The sequence below is a fragment of the Scyliorhinus torazame genome, chromosome 11 (assembly GCF_047496885.1).
Source record: "Scyliorhinus torazame isolate Kashiwa2021f chromosome 11, sScyTor2.1, whole genome shotgun sequence".
Classification (NCBI taxonomy): domain Eukaryota; kingdom Metazoa; phylum Chordata; class Chondrichthyes; order Carcharhiniformes; family Scyliorhinidae; genus Scyliorhinus; species Scyliorhinus torazame.
Window position 1 is genome coordinate 2,320,495 of NC_092717.1, and position 25,658 is coordinate 2,346,152.

The 25,658-nt window shown below is 48.5% G+C and overlaps 1 protein-coding gene across 2 annotated transcripts in view; it reads left to right on the forward strand.

Moving 5' to 3' along the window:
- bbs9 (Bardet-Biedl syndrome 9) overlaps window positions 1–25,658 on the forward strand; it is a 597,963-nt gene that overhangs the window by 254,521 nt on the left and 317,784 nt on the right. For both annotated transcript variants that reach the window (XM_072466853.1, XM_072466854.1), the window contains one exon: window positions 19,385–19,567. In XM_072466853.1, the coding sequence (XP_072322954.1) occupies window positions 19,385–19,567 (183 nt within the window). The remainder of the gene's footprint in view (window positions 1–19,384; window positions 19,568–25,658) is intronic.

Below are 25,658 nucleotides of genomic sequence, written 5' to 3' on the forward strand. Positions count from 1 at the left end.
AACTCCTGGTGTATTTCCGACACCTTGCTCTCCCCGACCCATACACCCGAGATCACCCTATCTTGAACTTCTTGTGCCGGGAGCAACAGGAATTCCCTCACATGTCGCCTCACAAAAGCCCTCATCTGCATATATCTAAAGGCATTTCCCGGGGGTAACTCAAACTTCTCCTCCAGTGCCCCTAGGCTTGCAAACATCCCGTCGATGAACAGGTCCCCATTCTTCCAATCCCCGCCCGATGCCAGCTCTGGAACCCCCCGTCCGTCTTCCCCGGGACAAACCAGTGGTTACCCCTGATCGGGGACCACACCGATGCTCCCATTGCACCCCGGTGCCGTCTCCACTGGCCCCAGATCCTTAGCGTTGCCGCCACCACCGGGCTCGTGGTATACTTTGTCGGCGAGAGCGGGAGCGGTGCCGTCACCAATGCCCCCAGGCTCGTTCCTTTACAGGACGCCATCTCCATCATCTTCCATGCCGCCCCCTCTCCCTCCATAACCCACTTGCGGATCATCGCCATATTTGCTGCCCAGTAGTAGCTCCCCAGGTTTGGCAGCGCCAACCCTTCTCGGTCCCTACTGCGTTCCAGGAACCCTCTCCTTACTCTCGGGGTCTTATTCACCCACACAAACCCCATATTACTCCTGCCTATTCTCTTAAAAAAGGCCTTAGTGATCACGATGGGAAGGCACTGAAACACAAACAGAAACATCGGAAGGACCACCATTTTGACCGACTGCACTCTACCCGCCAGCGAGAGCGGTAGCATGTCCCATCTTTTGAAATCCTCCTCCATTTGCTCCACCAACCTCGTCAGATTCAGTTTATGTAGGGTCCCCCAACTCCTGGCTATCTGTATCCCCAGATACCGAAAGCTCCCCTCCGCCCTCCTCAGCGGTAGGTCCCCTATCCCTCTTTCTTGGTCCCCCGCCTGTAATACAAAGGGCTCACTCTTCCCTACATTGAGCTTATAGCCCGAAAACTCCCCAAACTCCCTTTGAGTCTGCATGACCTCCACCATCCCCTCCATTGGATCCGCCACGTACAGCAACAGGTCATCCGCATATAGCGACACCCGATGCTCTGCTCCCCCTCGGCCCACCCCCCCTCCATTTATTAGACTCCCTCAATGACATGGCCAATGGTTCGATCGCCAATGCGAACAACCCTGCCTCGTCCCTCGATACAGTCGAAAGTACTCCGACCTCCGCCGGTTCGTCACTACACTCGCCATCGGGGCTCTGTAAAGGAGCTTAACCAACTGATATACCCTCCCCCGAACCCAAACCTACGTAGCACCTCCCAGAGGTACTCCCACTCTACTCGGTCAAAGGCCTTCTCCGCGTCCATAGCTGCCACTATCTCCGCCTCTCCCTCCCCCGATGGCATCATTATCACGTTTAAGAGCCGCCGCACATTGGTGTTTAGTTGCCTGCCCTTTACAAATCCCGTCTGGTCCTCGTGGATTACCCCCGGGACACAGTCCTCGATCCTCGTGGCCAGCACTTTTGCCAGCAACTTTGCATCCACATTGAGGAGCGAGATCGGCCTGTACAATCCACATTGCAATGGGTCCTTGTCCCGCTTTAGGATCAAAGAAATTGTCGCTTCCGACATTGTAGGGGGCAGGGTCCCCTCCTCTCTTGCCTCATAAAGGTCCTCACCAGTAGCGGGGCCAACAGGTCTACGTACTTCCTGTAGAACTCCACCGGGAATCCGTCCGGTCCCGGGGGCTCCCCGCCTGCATGCTCCCCAAACCCTTGCTCAGCTCCTCCAACCCAATTGGTGCCCCCAAACCAGCCACCTCTTGCTCCTCCACCCTCGGGAATCTCAGTTGATCTAGAAATCGTCTCATCCCCTCTTCACCCGCTGGGGGCTGGGATCTGTACAGCTCTTCATAAAAGGCCTTAAATACCTCGTTTATTTTCGTCGCACTCCGAACCGTGGCTCCCCTTCCATCTTTGACTCCCCCTATTTCCCTCGCTGCCATCCTCTTACGGAGCTGGTGTGCCAGCATCCGACTAGCCTTTTCCCCATACTCGTAGGTCGCCCCCTGCGCTTTCCTCCACTGTGCCTCCGCCTTCCCTGTGGTCAACAGGTCAAACTCCGTCTGGAGCCGTCATCTTTCCCCAAGTAATCTTTCCTCCGGGGCCTCTGCGTATCTCCTGTCCACTCTCAAAATCTCCCCCACTAACCTCTCCCTTTCCATACCCTCTGTCTTCTCCCTATGAGCCCTACCACCCCCACCTGCACCTCCCCGTTATCGTTGGCCTCCAAGTACCTTTCGATACACCCCCTCACCTACCCACACACCACCTCGTCCGCCAGCAGTCCCACATCCAGCCGCCACAACGGGCGTTGGTCCCTCTCCTCTCCCAGCTCCAGTTCCACCCAGTGCGGGGCATGGTCCGAAACGGCTATGGCCGAATACTCCGTCCACTCCACCCTCGGGATGAGCGCCCTACCCAGAACAAAGAAATCTATCCGGGAGTAGGCTTCGTGTACATGGGAGAAGAAAGAAAATTCCCTGGCCTGCGGCCTTGCAAACCGCCATGGGTCCACTCCCCCCATCTGATCCATAAACCTCCTAAGTACCTTGGCCACCGCCGGCCTCTTTCCAGTCCTTGATTTGGAGCGGTCCAGTGCTGGATTCAACACTGTACTGAAGTCCCCTCCCATCAGGCCTCCTATCTCCAGGTCCGGAATGCGCCCCAACATGCGCTTCATGAATCCGGCATCATCCCAGTTCGGGGCGTATACGTTTACCAACACCACCCACATCCCTTGCAGCCTACCGCTCACCATTACATATCGCCCTCCATTGTCCGCTACAATAGTCTTGGCCTCAAATGACACCCGCTTTCCCACCAATATTGCCACCCCTCTATTCTTCGCATCCAGTCCCAAGTGGAATACCTGTCCTACCCATCCCTTTCTTAACCTGACCTGGTCCGCCACCTTCAGGTGTGTCTCTTGGAGCATGACCACGTCCGCCTTCAGTCACTTTAAGTGCGCGAACACTCGAGCCCTCTTCACCGGCCCATTCAGGCCCCTCACATTCCACGTTATCAGCCGGATTGGAGGGGCTCTCTCACCATTCCCCATTCCCCCCCCCCCCGGCCCCCTCCCCCCGCTAGACCCCTGTCTAGCTTTTTTGCTCCCCCCATGTCACTCCCGTAAATCAGCTGACGCCTGCTGACCCCGGCTTCCCCCGCCGTCCCATTGACCTCCCCGTGTGGGAGTCTCCCAATCAATATACATTCCTTCGTTCCCCTTCCCGCCTTTCTTCCCGCGCACGGGAAAAAAACCCACGCTTTCCAAAGCCCGCTCCGCCCCCTCTGGCGGAGCTCCTGTCGCGGCCTTGTCTCTCTCCCCCAGCCCATGTAACATTTCCTGCGCGTGATTGACCCCCTATATACAACAACCATCACACATCAAACCTCAAACATCCCCCCCACCCTCACAAACCCTCAGTTAGAGTCCAACTTTTCGGCTTGTACAAAGGTCCACGCCTCTTCAGGCATTTCAAAGTAATAGTGTTGGCCCTTGTATGTGACCCACAGTCGCGCTGGCTGCAGCATTCCGAATTTCACTTCTTTCCGGTACAACGCCACTTTGGCCCGGTTGAAACCCGCTCTCCGCTTTGCAACTTCCGTGCTCCAGTCCGGGTATATTCGGATCTCTGCATTGTCCCACTTACTGCTCCGCTCCTTCTTGGCCCATCGTAGGACCCACTCTCTGTCCGTGAACCGGTGAAATCTCACCACCATCGCCCTTGGCGGCTCATTTGCCTGGGGCTTCCTCGCCAGCACCCGATGTGCCCCGTCCAACTCCAGCGTCCTCGAAGGGGCCTTCATGCCCATCATCGCCTCGAGCATCGTGCTCACGTATGCCCCGGCATCAGCCCCCTCCACTCCCTCAGGGAGACCCAGGATTCGCAGATTCTTTCTCCTCGACCTGTTCTCCAGGTCTTCGAGTCTTCCCGCCCACCTCTTGTGTAGCGCCTCGTTCTGCTCCACTCTCACTGCCAGGCCCACGAGCTCGTCCTCGTTCTGACTGACTCTTTTCTGTACCTCCTGGATCTTAACTTCGTGGGCCTTCTGGGTGATCCCGAGTCCTTCAATTGCCGAAAGCATAGGCGCCAACATCTCCTTGCGCATCTCCTCGCGCTGCTCCTTGAAGCAGCACTTGATGAACTCCTGCAGCTCCCCTCTGTCCCTGGCCGCCACCATTTTGTTTTCTTTCCCTCGCTTCTCCTGTTGCTCCAGTGCCGGTCCTTTGGCTGTTACACTTCTGGTCCGTTTCATAGAAGTTGGAGGGGGGCCTCTCTCTTCCCTTCCCCATGGGTTGCGTCAAAAAAAAGTTCCGTTGGGGCTCCTCGAAAGAGCCCGAAAGTCCGTGGTGGCGGGAGCTGCCAAATCGTGCGGCTTAGCTCCGCATAGCCGCAACCGGAAGTCCATTTTCATTTTTTCAATATACACAATCCAGCAGATCAAGAAAGGGAAATGATTACCAAAGTCAGTGATGGTATAATGCACAAAATATTTTATTGAACATAAGATAAACCCAATAGCTTTGAAGCATGGCTCTGGACATCACAACATGAATAAATGAACACTTTGGTGTCTCCAAACCCAAAGTGAACATGAGATAAATGACTCCAAGTTTGATGGATGGAGTGCACAGGGGCTGTGAGATTTTTGTGGTTTCCACAGGATTTGTTCCAAATTTGAATTGTGTAGAAGCATTGTTTCATTTTTTTGGCATATCTGTTTAAGTCAACATGGTTTTAAATGTCATAAGCATTTTATCTATTTCCAGCAAAATCCAATTAAATGGTGTTTCGGAAACTTAATTAGTATATTTGTTTATGTCTAGTAGAAAATGTAAAGTTTTTACAAATGAACTTCAACTTGTGGTGACATTGAGGAACAAGTATGGAGATCATCTGAGCAGTGGTGTGTCATCAAAGCTAATCATTGGCATTGCTCAGTAAGGAAGGGGTGGGTTAGCTTGGTTTTGTATGTACATACAAACACATGTATGGAACACTACTTGCTGATTTCTAATTGCAATGATTTTCTGTTGACCAGATGATAGCATTTAAATGTTGGTGAACAAGGTTTTTCTTTTAAACAAGGCGCGTGTTGCACTGGCACAGTAACACAGCTACTGATATGAAGCAAACCAATGTGCAGCCAATCTTTCAGGAAGTCTGTAGTCATTTATAGCCATCACAACTAGGCCATTGCCATTGGCAAGTCAAAGATTTCCGTAGCAAAGCCAGGTTTAACACATACTCACGCCAGCTTGGGATATGGAAAACTGAAATAGTATGAAATGAATGAATGAAATGAAAATTGCTTATTGTCACAAGTAGGCTTCAAATGAAGTTCCTGTGAAAAGCCCCGAGTCGCCACATTCCGGCGCCTGTTCGGGGAGGCCGGTACGGGAATTGGACCGTGCTGCTGGCATTGTTCTGCTTTGCAAGCCAGCTATTTAACCCACTGCGCTCCGAAAGCTGGTGTTTGAAACAAACCTGTTGGACTTTAACCTGGTGTAAGACTTCGTACTGTGCCCACCCCAGTCCAACGCCGCCATCTCCACATTAAAGAAATTTAGTTATTGGTGATCCTAACAGTCAAGGAACTTGAAAAATGAATGGCAAGTGAGAGTCATTTTACTGACACAAAAATCAGTCATAACATTAATGGTACTTGTGATTTGTATCTTTCATAAACATGAGCACTAACTTCCCATTGCCATTAAGATGCCTATCAGTGTAGAAGAATTAGTGTATTTCCTTGGGGAATAGAGAAATCACCACATTCTGTACACCTATTGCCTTCAGTTTATCAAAGGACAAGAAGATATCCATCAGTAAGCAATGTGAAGGAAGGTTTTGTAAAGTGTTATTTATAATTGTCTTAACCACTGCAGAACAACAAGAAATCTTGACTAAAAAACATTTGACTAAGGATTAGGATCCTCTTTCCCATCTCTCTGCAAGCTGCTTTCTCACAGGGGCCTAATTCTGCTGGCAGAGTTTGAATATTTTTTTTTAAGCACTCAGGATCTTTTACTTACAAATTTTGACTTCTCTGGCATTGTGGACATTGATCTGTGTATGAGGCTAACCTGGCACCAGTCAGCATTGCCACTGACAACTCAAAATTGGAGTTATGCCTAAAACCTGAAACATGAGGGTATAATGGTGGTGTCACAAGTTTCGTACCTACACTTGATTTAGTTTGATGGTACTAATGTTTAATCAATTTAATACCAGGATTTGCGGATGCATTTCCCTTAATTTGAATCAAAGCTAGCCTTTTTCACAAACAGATCTCGTGGAATAAAGATTCAATGGTTAGGCAGGCAGCTGAAATGTCCGTAAACCTTCCTCAATGTCTGTGTAACTGATTCTTAATCCTGGAGAACAATACAGGTCTCAGAGACAATGTGCTCAACGAATCTTAGGGGGTGGCTTTGCACTCAGTTTGACCCTACTAATATTTTTGGTACAGAGGTTTAGGCTACAAAGTACATACAGAACAATGGGCGAGTCAAAGAGATTTACACAGTGGTAATGAGATCAGTAGATGCTTAAAAAACAAGAGAAAAGCTCAACTGATGTGAGCTTATTATCTAAATAGGGGGATTGTGTTGGGCCTTCAACTTCCCCTACCTGTTATTATGTATTTTCAATAATGTTATGCAGGTTGTAAAATCCTGGTAGCTTATCAGTAGTTTCAAACTGTCTCAGATCCTACTGCGGTGAGCTCAATGTGTGAATGTTGTAAATCTGTTGAAAAATGATGCGTGTATGTTATGTATACTGTTTTTGCAACGAGTCGCGTAAACCCTTGTCCTGCTCACGTTCTGAAAGTTCAGAGCTCTTGGCCTTCATGATGCAGCGTGTTGGTGCAAACTTCTGTGTCTCAATGCATCTTCTTCTGAGCCTGCCCCTCAGGATCGAGGATGACTTGCTTCAACTCTGAGATGGCAGATATAACCAATGCACCTTCTGCAGACTCTGCCACTTGCGGGTGATGCTTGAAGGCTTGGGTAGATGAGTTGTTTGGAGGTTTGTCAACCCTCTCCGATGCCTCACCTTTGCCTCTGCAAGTTCCTGATAAAATCTCTTGGTGTGTTCAGTGCCTTCCCGGATGAATCTTCTTCATTTTGGTCTGTCAAAAGCCAGCGACCGGGTTCAGAGTAGAGCAGTTACTTTGGGAGTATAATGACAGACATATGAATGACTTGTCCTACCCTGCGGAGCTGGTTCTGAGTGATTAGCATCTCGATGCTGGGCACATTGGTTCAGGAGACTATGTCTACTGTTGAACTGGATTTGCAGGATCTTGCGAAGGCACTGCTGGTGATATTTCTGCAGTGATTTAAGGTGCATAATGTAGGTTGTGTATATCTCTGAAGCATATAGGAATGTGGAATTACTGCTGTGTGTGAAACAATGACCTTAGTTAGTCTCTGATGATCCAGGTCCTCAAACAATCTTTTCCTCGGTTGGCCGAAGACTGAGCTGGCACATTGTTGGTGATGATGAACATAGAACATGGAACATTACAGCGCAGTACAGGCCCTTCGGCCCTTGATGTTGCGCCGACCTGTGAAACCACTCTAAAGCCCATCTACACTATTCCCTTATCGTCCATATGTCTATCCAATGACCATTTGAATACCCTTAGTGTTGGCGAGTCCACTACTGTTGCAGGCAGGGCATTCCACGCCCTTACTACTCTCTGAGTAAAGAACCTACCTCTGACATCTGTCTTATATCTATCTCCCCTCAATTTAAAGCTATGTCCCCTCGTGCTAGACATCACCATCCGAGGAAAAAGGCTCTCACTGTCCTCCCTATCCAATCCTCTGATCATCTTGTATGCCTCAATTAAGTCACCTCTTAGCCTTCTCTCTAATGAAAACAGCCTCAAGTCCCTCAGCCTTTCCTCATAAGATCTTCCCTCCATACCAGGCAACATTCTGGTAAATCTCCTCTGCACCCTTTCCAATGCTTCCACATCCTTCCTATAATGCGGCGACCAGAATTGCACGCAATACTCCAAATGCGGCCGCACCAGAGTTTTGTACAGCTGCAACATGACCTCATGGCTCCGAAACTCAATCCCTCTACCAATAAAAGCTAACACATCGTGCGCCTTCTTAACAACCCTCTCAACCTGAGTGGCAACTTTCAGGGATCTATGTACATGGACACCGAGATCTCTCTGCTCATCCACACGGCCAAGAATCTTACCATTAGCCCAGTACTCTGTCTTCCTGTTATTCCTTCCAAAATGAATCAACTCACACTTTTCTGCATTAAACTCCATTTGCCACCTCTCAGCCCAGCACTGCAGCTTATCTATGTCCCTCTGTAACTTGTAACATCCTTCCGCACTGTCCACAACTCCACCGACTTTAGTGTCATCTGCAAATTTACTCACCCATCCTTCTACGCCCTCCTCCAGGTCATTTATAAAAATGACAACAGCAGTGGCCCCAAAACAGATCCTTGTGGTACACCACTAGTAACTGGACTCCAGTCTGAACACCTCCCATCAACCACCACCCTTTGTCTTCTTCCAGGTAGCCAATTTCTGATCCAAACTGCGAAATCTCCCTGAATCCCATGAATTTTATCATCGGTATCTGCCGTCGATGAGAGGAGGTTCCCAAGAAATGATCCATATTTTCCAGGAAATCGCCATTGAACTTGATCACCGGGGAAAGGTGTTTTGCTGTGGGAGCTGTAGGTGTTTAGTGATAGCCCATTTTCTCTTTGAAGAAGTTGACAATGAGCTTGTCTGAGGTCTTAGCAACTCCCCTTGTGGGATAAGAGAGTATCTCACGACTACCTGGCTCATACTCATGACGAATTTGCCTTCTACTATCATCAGAACATTTGCTGTTACATTTGAGGCAATAGGCAAGACCAAGTAGGGGTTCTGCATCAACCTTGAGCAAACGCTAGCCCAAGTCTCAGGGAGATAGGAACTTATCCTCCTTGGAAATGTCATCGGCAGAGTCGGAAAGGACTGGAAGAGTGTGATTAGCAAGAAAGGAGCAGGGAAAACTAACTCCCAACACAGTCCTCTCCTCTTGAGAAAATATCATAACCAACATCCTGTTTGGCTAGCAAGATAAACACAAACTCTTGTTGCAACACTCACGATCCAAATATTGGCAATTGCTCAACTATATTACCGTTTCAGCAAGGAACCTCAGAGTTACATCATCCACACCAGGATATCTCAATGAGGTATCTCATTGAAACATAGAAACCTCTGACAGGGTTCGACAGAGTGCCTCCCCTGGCTGGGAGGTCTAGAACCAGGGACACAGTCTTCAGAATAAGCGGTGGGCCATTTACGACTGAAATGAGGAGGAATCTTTTCGGTTAGAGGGTGGTGAATCTTCGGGATTCTCTATCCCAGAGTCTCTGGAGGCTCAGTCATTGAGTATGTTCAAAACAACAAGCAATAGATTTCTATATATTAAAGATATCAAGGGATATGAGGATAGTGCGGGAAGTGACATTGAGGTTGAAGATCAGTCATGATCTAGTTGAATGGCAGAGCAGGTTCGAGGGGCCAAATAACCTACTCCTGCTTCTATTTCCCATGTTTCAATGACAGGTACTGATGACCGATTCCACCTTATCTGACTTGCCACCTTCAATCTGGCCTCTAAACAACAATTTCCAAAGTTGCATTATAGATTCACCTGTATGGAAAGAACTTAGAAACACCAACAACCAATCTGGCTTTTTCTTTAGACCGTCTTGTAGCAGGTGACCAGATGATTTTCATTTCTGTCTTCTTATTGGCACTAGATTTGCAAGCCAGTGTTCTTTGTTGACTCCAGAATCTGCGATTTCTCCAATAAACACTTGGGTAGTTGCCTCATCCCCGGTGCTAGGTGACAGTCCGTCCCAAATGCTACCAAGTGTTCCTTTCACCAGGTGTGATATAAGACCTTTAGGGAAGGAAACCTTCCATTCTGATCTGGTCTGGCCTGTGTCTCACTCCAGACGCACAGATATGTGCTTGACTCTGAGATGGCCTCGCAAGCCACTCAGTTGTAACAAACCACGGCAAAGTCTACAAAACGGAATGAAACCAGACGGGTCACCCAGCATTGACGGGTCATCGGCAGCAGCAACGGCAGCCTGGTCAACCTGCAAAGCCCTCCTCTCAAGAAAACAAGAAATTGGAATACTTTTATTTTGGATAATAACACTCACATTCTCTCAGTACGTACTGAGAGAAAGGCTGTTGAGGTGGTGTGCATGGTAACTGGAGTAAGAGACACGGTAGATGTAAGAATCTAAACCAGCAGTAAGACGTGGCTCGATATGTTAATGAAACAAGAGGAACTTCTTTTATTTAAATATTTTTATTCTCTATTTTCACATTTTCTTGAGAATTTACCCCACCACCCATCCTCCCACCACTCCCCAAACAACGGCCCATCTGACAATATAAGCATCAAATAAAACTAAACCTCCCAAGGAGGGGAAAAAGGAAAAAAGAAAGAGGAATCAGGAATCGCCCCTGGTCACCGTTGACATATACAGTCCACCCACCCCCGCCCCCGGACCCTAATATTCAATGCCATCCAATCCCCGAAAAAGTACTGTGAATGACACCCATGAATTGTAGACACCCCACCACCCCCTCCTCCCAGACCCCTCCCCTCCACTTCCTCTTGTAAACTGCTCCCCCCAAGCTCGGTTCCTTCCCCCAACTTTTCACCCCGGCTAGATTCACCGAAAGCTGTTCTACCAGGCACCGATGGCTGCAGACCCTCCCCCCCCACCTCACTCCCGTTCACAGGCCGGCTTAAACCGGTCAGCGTGGAGGCTCCCGCCCGGGTCTCCTTCCTCCTTGCCCGGTTCCAGGAAAACCAAGAAACCCCCTTTAGCACACAATCCCAGCATACCCCACCCAAGCCCCAAAGAACCATCATTGCAAATGAAAGTCCCAACTCTTCCCTTGTCCAAATATACAGCGTCAACTCATTTAGTACAGACACCAACACGCAGTGAAAAAATAAAGTTACACGAGGCTACATCGGTACCAGACCCTCTCATGGTCCCAATTCTCAGTTCTGCCACAGTCCTTCTACCTTCGCAAACTCCTCCGCCGCTTCTGCCGTCCCAAAATAAAAGTCCTTGGATTTGTAGGTCACCCTCAGCTTCGCTGGATATACTATGCCGCACTGCACCGTACTGATGTACAGTGCCTTCTTCACCCGGCTGAAGGCAGCCCGCCTCCTCGTCAGCTCCACCGTAAAGTCCTGGTACATGCTTATACCAGCTCCAGCCCACTGCACCACCCCCTCTGCTTTGCCCAGCACAGGACTTTCTCCTTCACGCTATTCCTACGGAAACACACAGTTACTACTCTTGGCGGCTCACTCGCCTTTGGTATAGGCCTCCACGACCGATGAGCCCGATCCAGTTTGTATTGGGAGGGATCGTCCCCCTCCCCCAATAGCTTTGCCAACATCGTGGCAAAATACTCCGTCGGCCTCGGGCCTTCCACCCCTGTCTATAGCAGTATTGGTGGGAGTTACAGCACACAGTCCTTGCGGAGACAAAGCCCTGTCTTCACATTGAGGATACTCTGTATTGTGCTTAACACTCTCATCATGCTAAATGGAATAGATTTTGAACCAATCTCAACACAAAACCGTGAATTCATGAGATGCTGTGGGCCAACTTGGTGAAGAGACAACAAGGACTACTTGCATGCCAAACGGCGAAAGCAGATAATCCATCTTGGCCACCTCCGTGAGGTCCCCAGCATCACAGATACCAGTCTCCAGCCAATTCCATTCACTCCATGTGAACATAGAACATAGAACATAGAAAATACAGCACAGAACAGGCCCTTCGGCCCACGATGTTGTGCCGAACCTTTGTCCTAGATTAATCATAGATTATCATTGAATTTACAGTGCAGAAGGAGGCCATTCGGCCCTTTGAGTCTGCACCAGCTCTTGGAAAGAGCACCCTACCCAAACTCAACACCTCCACCCAACACCAAGGGCAATTTGGACATTAAGGGCAATTTATCATTGGCCAATTCACCTAACCCGCACATCTTTGGACTGTGGGAGGAAACCGGAGCACCCGGAGGAAACCCACGCAGACACGGGGAGGACGTGCAGACTCCGCACAGACAATGACCCAAGCTGGAATCGAACCTGGGACCATGGATCTGTGAAGCAATTGTGCTATCCACAATGCTACCGTGCTGCCCTTAAGAACAAATAAATCTACACTATATCATTTTCCCGTAATCCATGTACCTATCCAACAGCTGCTTGAAGGTCCCTAATGTTTCCCACTCAACTACTTCCACAGGCAGTGCATTCCATGCCCCCACTACTCTCTGGGTAAAGAACCTACCTCTGATATCCCTCCTATATCTTCCACCTTTCACCTTAAATTTATGTCCCCTTGTAATGGTGTGTTCCACCTGGGGAAAAAGTCTCTGACTGTCTACTCTATCTATTCCCCTGATCATCTTATAAACCTCTATCAAGTCGCCCCTCATCCTTCTCCGCTCTAATGAGAAAAGGCCTAGCACCCTCAACCTTTCCTCGTAAGACCTACTCTCCATTCCAGGCAACATCCTGGTAAATCTTCTTTGCACCTTTTCCAGAGCTTCCACATCCTTCCTAAAATGAGGCGACCAGAACTGTACACAGTACTCCAAATGTGGCCTTACCAAAGTTTTGTACAGCTGCATCATTACCTCATGGCTCTTAAATTCAATCCCTCTGTTAATGAACGCGAGCACACCATAGGCCTTCTTCACAGCTCTATCCACTTGAGTGGCAACTTTCAAAGATGTATGAACATAGACCCCAAGGTCTCTCTGCTCCTCCACAATGCCAAGAACTCTACCGTTAACCCTGTATTCCGCATTCATATTTGTCCTTCCAAAATGGACAACCTCACACTTTTCAGGGTTAAACTCCACCTGCCACTTCTCAGCCCAGCTCTGCATCCTATCTATGTCTCTTTGCAGCCGACAACAGCCCTCCTTACTATCCACAACTCCACCAATCTTCGTATCGTCTGCAAATTTACTGACCCACCCTTCAACTCCCTCATCCAAGTCATTAATGAAAATCACAAACAGCAGAGGACCCAGAACTGATCCCTGCGGTACACCACTGGTAACTGGGATCCAGGCTGAATATTTGCCATCCACCACCACTCTCTGACTTCTATCGGTTAGCCAGTTCGTTATCCAACTGGCCAAATTTCCCACTATGCCATGCCTCCTTACTTTGTGCAGAAGCCTACCATGGGGAACTTTATCAAATGCCTTACTAAAATCCATGTACACTACATCCACTGCTTTACCTTCATCCACATGCTTGGTCACCTCCTCAAAGAATTCAATAAGATTTGTAAGGCAAGACCTACCCCTCACAAATCCGTGCTGACTATCCCTAATCAAGCAGTGTCTTTCCAGATGCTCAGAAATCCTATCCTTCAGTACCCTTTCCATTACTTTGCCTACCACCGAAGTAAGACTAACTGGCCTGTAATTCCCAGGGTTATCCCTAGTTCCTTTTTTGAACAGGGGCACGACATTCGCCACTCTCCAATCCCCTGGTACCACCCCTGTTGACAGTGAGGACGAAAAGATAATTGCCACCGGCTCTGCAATTTCATCTCTTGCTTCCCATAGAATCCTTGGATATATCCCGTCAGGCCCGGGGGACTTGTCTATCCTCAAGTTTTTCAAAATGCCCAACACATCTTCCTTCCTAACAAGTATTTCCTCGAGCTTACCAATCTGTTTCACACTGTCCTCTCCAACAATATCGCCCCTCTCATTTGTAAATACAGAAGAAAAGTACTCATTCAAGACCTCTCCTATCTCTTCAGACTCAATACACAATCTCCCGCTACTGTCCTTGATCGGACCTACCCTCGCTCTAGTCATTCTCATATTTCTCACATATGTGTAAAAGGCCTTGGGGTTTTCCTTGATCCTACCCGCCAAAGATTGTTCATGCCCTCTCTTAGCTCTCCTAATCCCTTTCTTCAGTTCCCTCCTGGCTATCTTGTATCCCTCCAATGCCCTGTCTGAACCTTGTTTCCTCAGCCTTACATAAGTCACCTTTTTCCTCTTAACAAGACATTCAACCTCTCTTGTCAACCATGGTTCCCTCACTCGACCATCTCTTCCCTGCCTGACAGGGACATACATATCAAGGACACGTAGCACCTGTTCCTTGAACAAGTTCCACATTTCACTTGTGTCCTTCCCTGCCAGCCTATGTTCCCAACTTATGCACTTCAATTCTTGTCTGACAACATCGTATTTACCCTTCCCCCAATTGTAAACTTTGCCCTGTTGCATGTACCTATCCCTCTCCATTACTAAAGTGAAAGTCACAGAATTGTGGTCACTATCTCCAAAATGCTCCCCCACTACCAAATCTATCACTTGCCCTGGTTCATTACCCAGTACTAAATCCAATATTGCCCCTCCTCTGGTTGGACAATCTACATACTGTGTTAGAAAAGCTTCCTGGACACACTGCACAAACACCACCCCATCCAAACTATTTGATCTAAAGAGTTTCCACTCAATATTTGGGAAGTTAAAGTCGCCCATGACTACTACCCTGTGACTTCTGCACCTTTCCAAAATCTGTTTCCCAATCTGTTCCTCCACATCTCTGCTACTATTGGGGGGCCTATAGAAAACTCCTAACAAGGTGACTGCTCCTTTCCTATTTCTGACTTCAACCCATACTACCTCAATAGGGTGATACTCCTCAAACTGCCCTTCTGCAGCTGTTATACTATCTCTAATTAATAATGCCACCCCCCACCTCTTTTACCACCCTCCCTGATATCGAGAAACGCCAAAGGCACTATATACTGCAACAGCTATGGGCTCTGACAATACTCCAGCATATGGTACTGAAGACTGTGCTGCAGAACTAGCCAGGCCCCTAGCCAGGCTGTTCCAGGAAAATGACAACATCTGCATATCCCTGGAAATGTGGAAATTGTCCAGGTGTATCCTGTTCACAAAAAGCAGGACAAATCCAACCTGGACAATTATTGCCCCATCAGTCTCCTTTCAATCCTCAAACGTGATTGACCGGGACTTTCGGTGACGGGGATGCGCAGAGTGACGGGGATGCGCGGAGTGACGCGGACGCGCGGAGTGACGGGGACGCGCGGAGTGACGCGGACGCGCGGAGTGACGGGGACGCGCGGAGTGACGGGGACGCGCGGAGTGACGGGGACGCGCGGAGTGACGGGGACGCGCGGAGTGACGGGGACGCGCGGAGTGACGGGGACGCGCGGAGTGACGGGGACGCGCGGAGTGACGCGGACGCGCGGAGTGACGGGGACGCGCGGAGTGACGCGGACGCGCGGAGTGACGGGGACGCGCGGAGTGACGGGGACGCGCGGAGTGACGCGGACGCGCGGAGTGACGGGGACGCGCGGAGTGACGGGGACGCGCGGAGTGACGGGGACGCGCGGAGTGACGGGGACGCGCGGAGTGAGCACTGTTTTACAGCCCCTGCAGAAGGGGACGAGTTTGTCCGAAAGAACGGGCTGGGAAAGCTGCAGTAGAAACAGAGGTGAAGCCATCACCCTGAAAGACACTTTGCGCGGGACTATACCTCCTCGTTCTGATGGCACAGAAAGGAGGGGGCGAGGGCACCGGGCCGCAGTAACAGGGGAGAAAGAGGAAGAGGGAAGAAAAACAGTGGGCATAGAAAATACTCAGAGTGACCCCGGGAGGGAAGGTGCAGAACCATATGGGAAACAAAGGGACGGGAGGGGGAAAGGGCTCTAGGCTGGCTACAGCAGGCCACACATGGCAAGAGGGAACAAGATGTTGCCACAAGCAGCCACTTTGGAGGGTTCCGAAACAAAAGGGGAAACAAAGCTCAACCATGAAGCGTACACATAGTTGGCGGCCATGTTGGGTGGCCCGTGGACAAAGGGAAAGCAGAGTGCAGGGGAGCATCCTCCACGTAAGTATGGTTGATCCGGGGGGTGGGGGGGGGATATAACTGAAACCCCCATCAGAATCGTCACCAGGAACGTCATGGGACTTAACGGCCCAGTGAAAAGAGGGGGCGAACTTTAACTGTGTACAGGACCCGTGGATGGACGTGTCAAACCCCAAAACAGGGAAGACCTCCAACATGGCGAAAGAACTCAGTACATTTATGGAGCAGATGGGGGCAGTGGACCCATGGAGATTTATGAACCCATGGGAGAAGGAGTTCTCCTTCTTCTCCCTGGACATAAGGTACATGCACGGATTTACTTTTTTGTAGTGGGGAAGACGGTGCTTCCAGTGATATTAAGAGCGGAATATTCTGCGATCGTAATCTCCGACCACGCTCCACACTACATGGACTTGAGGTTGGCGATGGGCCGGGCCCAACGCCCCCCATGGAGGTTGGACACAAGGTCTTCTGCCAGAAAATATCATGGACTATAGACCAGCATGTTACTAACAACCGGAACGAGGAGGTGTCACCCTCCACGTTCTGGGAGGCACTGAAGGCTGTGATCAGGGGTAAGATCATTGCCTATAAAGCACAAAGAGACAGGGAAAAGAGGGCGGCTAGGCAACAGCTGGCTGACTCCATACTGGGGATAGACTGACGATACCCTGTGGCCCTGACCATAGAGCTTCTAGCGGAGAGGACGAAGGTACACATGGAATCTGACCTGCTCTCCACGAGGAGGGTCTTGAGGATGAAGCAGTTGCTCGATGGACTGGACATGCCAGTCATGGGGAGAATAGAAAGTGGGGGCTAGAAGCACCATTAAAACTGGTTAGCACAGTGGTTAGCACAGTTGCTTCACAGCTCCAGGGTCCCAGGTTCGATTCCAGCCTCAGGTCACTGTCCTTTGCACCCCACACGTAGTTAGGAACATTCTCACCATACATTGGTGAGCACGGTAGCATGGTGGAAGCCTTGCAGATCAAAGGATCTGAGGTGGTTTAAAGCCTTGTGATTTGGATTTGTCTTTCTATTAAGTTGCAGCTACTGTTTTCTAGATGTCTGTCTGAGGCAGCAGGCGTAAGACACAGGTGAGGGAAGTAGCAGTGATTTTTTTTCACTGTCTGCCTGGATTGCTTGTTAGCTTCCAGGTGGGGAAGGGTGGATTCTTTGCTATAGGTGGTTCCCTGTTTTGGGAGGTTAACTGTTATGGGGGTGTCTCTGGTGGAGGGGGGTCTGATAGAGGTCTGCTGGTCTCTGGTGGGGGGGGGGGTCGATGGCAGGGGGGGGGGGGTTGGGTCATCCTCATTTGTGTGTTCTGTTGGGGGGGGGTGACCCACCAATTCCTGTGGGGAGGATTCCCTTCTTGAAACTCCCTCCCTAGCAGCACTGTGGGTGTACCTATACCACATGGGCTGCAGCGGTTCAAGACAGCAGCTCAGCACCATTTAGCGAAGGCAATCAGACATGGACAACAAGTGCTGGCCTCGCCAGCGATGTTCACATTTCGTGAAAAACATTTTTTTAAGTGGGTATGGTGTCTAAGGTGATAGAAGGTAGATCTGAGCTGCATTTATTTGTTGTTCAGTCTAAAAACGTTTAGCTCCGTGTAGGCTTTCGATGTGAAACACCTATAGATGTCCTGGAGAGAACCTGTTTTTTTGGAATGTGATCAAAGCATTTAAGGATCAGCCAAGCGGATTGGGCTGCAGTTAGCTGTTGGTAGGACTGGATGGAGTGGCGTGTCGCCTTCCCTCAGCTGAAGGGTATTGGGAAACTAGTTGATTTTTTGGAACAAACAACAATTTCAAAGATTACTAGTCTAGTATTGGATTCAATTTCATAACTTTTGCTGTGTTGCAATTTGAGCTTGTGACCTCTCGGCTACTGATCCAATTCTTTGTTCCATTATGGGCGGCACAGTGGCACAGTGGTTAGCACTGCTGCCTCACAGTGACGGGGACCCCGGTTCATTTCTGGCCTTGGGTGACTGTGTGGAGTTTGCATGTTCCCCCCGTGTCTGCGTGGGTTTCCTCCGGGTGCTCCGGTTTCCTCTCTCAGTCCAAAGATGTGCAGGTTAGGTGGATTGGGCATGATAAATTGCCCTTAGTGTTCAGGAATATGCAGGTCAGGTTATGGGTTGCGGGGTAGGGTGGGGTGGATGGGAGAGTGGATATGAGTAGATGCTCTTTCCAAGGGTCGGTCGTTGCAGATTCGATGGGCTGAATGGCCTCCTTCTGCAGTGTCGGGATTCTATAATTCTGTTGAAACTTTACTGTATGTAAAGCTAAAAGCAAACACAAAATAAATAGTTTGAAAGTTCAATGGCATGCCATTTATATGGTGAAGCACATTGAGCCATAATGTACCAAATCCAGGTGGAAACATTCACCATTCAGCTGGATCATGGCTGATTTTCAACCTCAGCTGCACTTTGCTGCCTGATACTGATTTCCTTTCTATAATCTTACAATAATCTTTATTGTCACAAGTAGGCTTATATTAACACTGCAATGAAGTTACTGTGAAAAGCCCACGGGCATTATTGCCCCATGACACAGAGTCTGATATCTCTTAAGAGTCCAGAAATGGACCGGTTTAAATGAGCAATATCCAACAAAATTCATCATTCGCATAAAACAAACTAATGCATACCACATCTAAGATTATGAATATGTTCACAAAACTATTTTTCATATAACTTGTGCCTCCTTTAATGTTTCTGATGGCATGGCCTTTATTTTTGTTCATCCAATGGGATTTGAGCAAAATTCGCAAGGCCAGTGATTATTGCTCTTTCCTATTTGCCTGGGTGGAGGGGGGGCAGCATTTGCTGTCATATTGACTAATTTCTCAGAAACAATGGCCTTGCGAGGGCTGTACTAAAATAACCTGATTCTATGAGTGGGCAGTTGCCTGGCTCCTCTCATGAAGATGGTTCCATTAAAAGCCAGATTGAAAGGTGCAGACTGAGGAAGAGGTGAGAAGCGGTCAGGAGATTTCTCACTAACACTTCAGGAAATTGGCTGGAGGATCCGGACTGTGAGAGAACCATTGAAATGTTCCAGGTCAGCAGCTTGCCAGTTGTGACATGGATTTTGCTCTAAATTTATAATCTTTGTTCATTGAAAGAGTATTTTACAACCAGTATGGTATCATGTCATGCATTCTTTTAATTGACATCATTAAAAGTTTAATTTCCTTTCCCTTTTCCATGTATTGTTGCCAGTATTTTTAATGGGACCCTTGTGACTAGCAGCGTATTTTTTTTCAAATGGCTCCTTTTGGAAATGTAAGGTTTGTTATTTGAATAAATATGATATAATTATTGTTGCATTTGTTTCAGCTTACAGCTCTTGCTGATGCTGCGGAAGAGAATCAGGCCAATTTGTACCAAGCTTTCACAAGGCTGAAGAGTGGCACCCAGCTGTTGGTCCAGTTGATTGGCCTGTGGCAAGATTTGAGCAATGATCAGATGACCATACTGAAGGCTACCTTTCTACCACTGATGCAGGATAGCCAGGAATTAGTAAGTGCCCTGTAAGGTTGTAGAATATATGTTCTCCCTGCAGAGATGTTCATTCATGAACAGTTTTGCTTACGATTTGATGTTGTAGTTCTTCGCTGGCGAGCTGTTTCTAAACATGGTTTTCCTTAAGTAGGGATTCTTAGGGTATCACCACCCAGACTTGCGGGAGAGAGAGACAGCCCTCTCAGTGGCCTGTTGTAGAAGTTTAGTTCGATCTTTTCTGGAGAGAGTTAGTTAGATCCCTCCATCCAAAATGGAACCTTGTAACTCCAGTGAGATCAGATCCAATCACCACCTGTTACCGGGCAGAGCACAGCCTTTTGGGCCAATTCATTGGCCGCCAGCCAAATCAATCAAACCGAGCACTGATGCCAGCCAATCTTCAATCTCCAGCTCAAAACAGCACAGCCTTCTAGATCTTTCTGTTTGAATTAAAGGTACAGCTGCTTTGCGTAAAAGTCACAGGTCCATTAAACATCCATTAAAGTCACAGGTCCATTAAACATCCATGGATCAACAATGTAATGGCAAAAGATTTCAAAAGGGGAACAAGGGAGTAACCAAGAACAGACAGGAAGCACCCTTACATAGTACACAGAGCTATTATTCGCTCAGCAACACAACTACATGTGCATTCAAGTCTGTGCAGTCTACTTGCTACACTTCCCACACTGCCTCCTCCAGGTATGTTGTAATGAGGAAACTAGGTAACATGTTTTATTTGAGGGATTGAAGTCAGTGTCTTAGATCATAGCCAGTGCTGTCAAGCCTCAAGCCCTCTTCAAATACTCCATGCTCAACCAAAGAAGCTAAAGTTACCCTAGCCTCTCTTGTCCATCGCCAATCCTCTATAATCCCCTCTCCCCTGCCCTTTGTATCCTTGTTTCCAACAACTAGAGTGATGACCTCATGCACTTTTGCTCAATCAGGTTGAGATCAGCCATGCGGCTGCTTCTGTTGCTTACAATCTCTCCCCCTCCCAACCCACCCTCCCCCCATCCACCCACCCTCCCCTCCCCCCAACCATCCTCCCCTCCCCCCAACCACCCTCCCCTCCCCCCAACCACACTCCCCTCCCTCCCCTCCCCACAACCACACTCCCCTCTCTCCTCCCATCCACCCTCCCCCCTCCTCCCCCCACCCTCCCCTCCCCCCAACCACCCTCTCCTCCCCCCAACCACCCTCCCCTCCCACCCACCCACTCTCCCCTCCCCTTCCCCTCCCCTCCCCCTCCTCCCACCCACCCGCCCCTCCCGTTTTTCACTCCAACGTCGGGACTTAGTCTCCCGATGGGAGAATTGCGCCCCTTGTTTCTGTTTACTGCTCTTTGTCTTTCATTGAGAGATATGTGCCAATCAATTGACTGAAACACTTGAGCAGGAAGCCAGGTTAATGCGAAGGGAGTTCTCCATTGTAGGAGAAGGTGTTTTCCAAATGGACCCTGTCTGTCTGTTCTAGTCGTTGTAAAAGAATTTGTGGCATATTTAACAAAGAGTAGGACGTTCTCCCAGGGTTGTCCCTCGACAAATCTTTGGTTTTCCTGTGATCTTGGCCTGTACGAACTAGCTGTCATGCTTCATTATATTAGCAATAACAGCATTTTGAAATAATTCATTGGCTGTGAGGCACTATTCTGTAAAGAATTTCTCATACGGGCGGCAGGGTAGCACAGTGGTTAGCATTGTCGCTTCACAACTCCTCCCACTAACCAAATCTTCCCTCCTCCCACTAACCAAACCTCCGCCATCTTCAGGTTCATTAAATACAACAATCCGAACATCGTATCATCCCACATTCCCCACTTCAGCATCTCCAAAGTTCAATGTCCTCACACAGCTCCCAGTCCATGGTCTCTCATAAATTCATTGCCTCCTCCGATGTGTCAAAACCAAACTCTTGATTCTGGTACGCAACCCACAGACGAGCAGAATGCAACACTCTAAACCTCACTCCTTCCTTGTAGAGGGCCGCTGTGATCCAATTATAACCGGCCTTCCGCTTGGTCAAATCCACACCCAGGTCCTGATAGATTCCCAGTACGTTCCCTTCTCAGGAGCACTTTCTCAGTTCCTTCGCCCATCTCAGTATCTTCTCCATGTTGAGAAAACGAAGCAGCCGCACCACCATCACTCTCGGCGGCTCCCCTGTCTTCAGATCCTCCTGCCTGATTTCTTTGTTTTAGACAAGGTGTTGTTGGCAGGGATGGTAGGATCGGAGTATTCGGTGATCGTGGTGCAGGTGGAGGCTCAGTGACCACAGTGGAGGTTGGATATGGGGTTACCGGCGGCCAAGGGGATCTGTGAGAGGGTGAGGGTGGCCACCCGAAATGATGTGGAGTTGAATAATACGGGGGAGGTTTCTGCCTCCACGGGGTGGGAGGTGCTGAAAGTGGAGGTGAGGGGGGAATTTATATCGATTGGGGGGGCTCAGGGAGTGAGTGGAGTGGGCTGAGAGGCTGAGATTGGTGGAGGACATTCTGAGGGTGGACCGGAAATATTTGGTGGCGTGTGAGGTGTTACTAAAGGAGATGCAGAGGTGCTGGCATCGCGGATAGAGGATTACGTGCCAGAGGTGATAGGAGAGGGCTAGGTGGGGTATGTGAAGAGACGGCAGTTGTCAGCGAATGTACAGATGCTGCTTAATGTCATTATCATGCCCTCGGAGGGCCGGGAAGTGAAAGTGGTGGTGGCAATGGACGTGGAGAAGGCGGCGTTCGATCGGATTGAATGGCCGTATTTGTTTGCGATATTGGAACGGTTCGGGTTTGGGCAGTGGATTGGGTTTGTGGATTGGGTTCGGCTGCTGTACAAGGTGCCTAAGTGTTCGGATGAACAAGGTTTGTTCAGGTTACTTTGGGTTACACCGGATGACAAGCAACTGTCCCTGCTGCTCTTTGCCCTAGCGTTAGAGCTGCTGCCAATTGCACTTAAGGGTTGAAGAGGTGGAGCGGAATTGAACGGGGAGAGGTTGCGCACCGAGTTTCTTTTTCCACAGATGTTCTCCTGTTGTATATTGCAGACCCAGTTGGGCGTTCGATAGGATTGTGGGGATTCTGGGTGAGTTTGGCCGCTTTTCGGGATACATGCTGAATATGGGGAAAAGCAAGGATTTCCAATTAATGCGTGGGGAAAGTTGAGGAGGCTGGGGAACTGCCGTTTCGATTGTTGGGGGCGGGTTTTCGCTACCTTGGGATACAGGAGTTGGGCCCGGCGGAGTTGGATGCGAGGTTCTGGGGGTGGTGGCAGGTGGGGAATAGAGTACTTCAGGGATTTGTTGCCGGGGGGTGGGGGAGGTTCGCAGAGCTGGAGGGAGCGTCCCAGTTACCAACGGCGAGTATGTTCAGGGCGGCACGGTAGCACAGTGGTTAGCACTGTTGCTTCACAGCACCAGGGTCCTAGGTTCGATTCCCGGCTTGGGTCACTGTCTGTGCCGAGTCCGTACGTTCTCCCCGTGTCTGCGTGGGTTTCCTCCGGGTGCTCCAGTTTCCTCCCACAAGTCCTGAAAGACGTGCTGTTAGGTGAATTGGCGGGTAACCGGGGTGGCAGTGAGATGGGTGGGGGCTTGGCGGGTAACCGGGGTGGCAGTGAGATGGGTGGGGGCTTGGCGGGTAACCGGGGTGGCAGTGAGATGGGTGGGGGCTGTTGTTCGGAGGGATGAGGGGGGGGGGGGTTGTTACATGTTGCTGCGGTTCGCTTTTGTATTTTTGTGAATATGTATATATTTTAAATGCGTTTAATAAAATCTTTTTTTTAAAGTGAATCCACATTTAATTGATCCATAAAAATGACCCTGACAGCTTTGCACCAATGCAGAACTGTATTGTAAAGAAAATAGTTGGTGGCTGCCCTATAGTTCATGAAGAGCCAACAGGCAGCCTTATAAAAACCCTCTGGAGCCCTTCCAAAAGACACCATCAAAAGTTTGTCTGCAATGAAAATGTGTTGTCTTTATAATATTTCACTGCTGTACACAGCTCAAAATAAAGACGCAATAAATAGTCCTGTTGCAACATTCAAATATGCTTTAGTTTTCGCACATTCGTTTGGCAGGCTTAACGTGTTCCTTTGGGTACAGACAAGTACTCTTAATAATAATGAGACAGAAAGGGTGTAGCATTGTCCCATTGGTGTGTCTTTCATTCTGAAAGTTTGATAATGCTAATCTAATGGATAAACAACTTCACAGGTTCTTGGAGAATAGGCCTAATGCCAGAGACTTGAGAAGGAATTGTCTTCTCTGTTCTTGTTCTTTATGCAGACTTTCAGGAGTCATATTCAGCTCGGAAGCACAAACAAAACAAGTGTGTGTTTGTATTATTTTTAAAATTCTCTGTATTGGTGAAATAAGAGGGCTCCAGAACAATGGGGCTTTCTGTGAGCGCGTAAACCATTAAACCGTTTGTCTTCATTTCTGATTTTTTTATCCCTTTCTGAAATGTCAAGATGCTGTAATCCCCAGTGTGAATAGTTCATTCCCTGACTTGGCAGAGTGTTTATTTGTTTTTCTAGTTGGATTAGTTTCTGTTTTACAGTGCATTCCCGCCTGGCACATTCCTTCCTGGCTACAAACAGAAATATAAGTGACCAGTATTAATTAATGTTTGCCTCAGTACAGAAGTCATCAGTATTTGCGAAAAAGATTATTGAAAAGTGTGGATGATTGCAGACTCTGATTCTGGGAGGGTGCTCTGTACTGATACTCTGACTCTGGGAGGATTCCTGTACTGATACTCTGACTCTGGGAGGATTCCTGTACTGATACTCTGACTCTGGGAGGATTCCTGTACTGATACTCTGATTCTGGGAGGATTCCCTGTACTGATACTCTGACTCTGGGAGGATTCCTGTACTGATACTCTGACTCTGGGAGGATTCCTGTACTGATACTCTGACTCTGGGAGGATTCCCTTTTGTGATACTCTGATTCTGGGAGGATTCCCTGTACTGATACTCTGATTCTGGGAGGATTCCCTGTACTGATACTCTGATTCTGGGAGGGTGCCCTGTTCTGATACTCTGATTCGGGGAGGGTGCCCTGTTCTGATACTCTGATTCGGGGAGGGTTTCCTGTGTTAAGTAATGGGTTAAGAGACATTGCAATTAGTTGTCTCATTTATGTTAAGTATCCGTTAATTGACACTGATATGTAAAGGGGCTTCAAGTGGCCTCTGTCAGGTGATGTATAGTGAGAGATTTGTGCAAAGGCTGTTGGAAGGAAATAAATGTGTGTTTGTGAAAAAGGAACAGAACTTTAGACTCTTCATATCACAGCAACTAAAACGTCTAACAATTGGTAGCAGAGGATGGTTGCTGTGTAAATGTGAAGGGTTGAAAGTTACAACTTTTCCAGATCAAACCAAGGAGTGAGTGAGAAAAAAAAAAAGATACATGGCTGAACCCAGGATAAAGATGGCTGGATATGACTATCCTCCCGTATTTTCTGAAAGGGAATCGTACGGCCAATGGAGAAGTGCAGTAGTTATGTGGGCTAAAGTAACTGCTTTGGGAAAGAGAAAACAAGGTATGGCATTGGCTCTTTCTCTACCATATGACAGTAAAATCCGAAACAAAGAGCTTTCTGAGCTGGAATTGGAAGAGTTAGACTCAGAAGGAGGTCTGGAGACTTTATTACATTATATGGATAAGATTTATAAGAAAGATGACTTGTTCAGTGCATATGAAGCATGGTCGGATTTTGATAAGTTCCGGAAAATGGAGGATATCTCCATGGAAGACTATATAATGGAATTTGGCAGACTATATAAAAGCTGCAGAAACACAACCTGGAATTTCCACAGTCTGTGTTGGCCTTTAAATTACTTGACTGTGCTAGAGTGAGCAACATGGATAGGCTGCTGGTTTTGACAGGAGTTCAGTTTACTGATAAGGATACCTTATTCGAACAGATGACAAAGGTTTCTGGGGAAACATTCGATTCCGATGGCTCTGATGACCCAAATAGGTCAGCCTGCAATAAGGCAGAATATGGAAAATACACTACTAACAGGATGGCAAAATCGTATGGCTATGAACAGGGCTCAAGACTATAGGAGGAGACCGAGACAAGGAAATTATGAAGACAGAAACCCAGT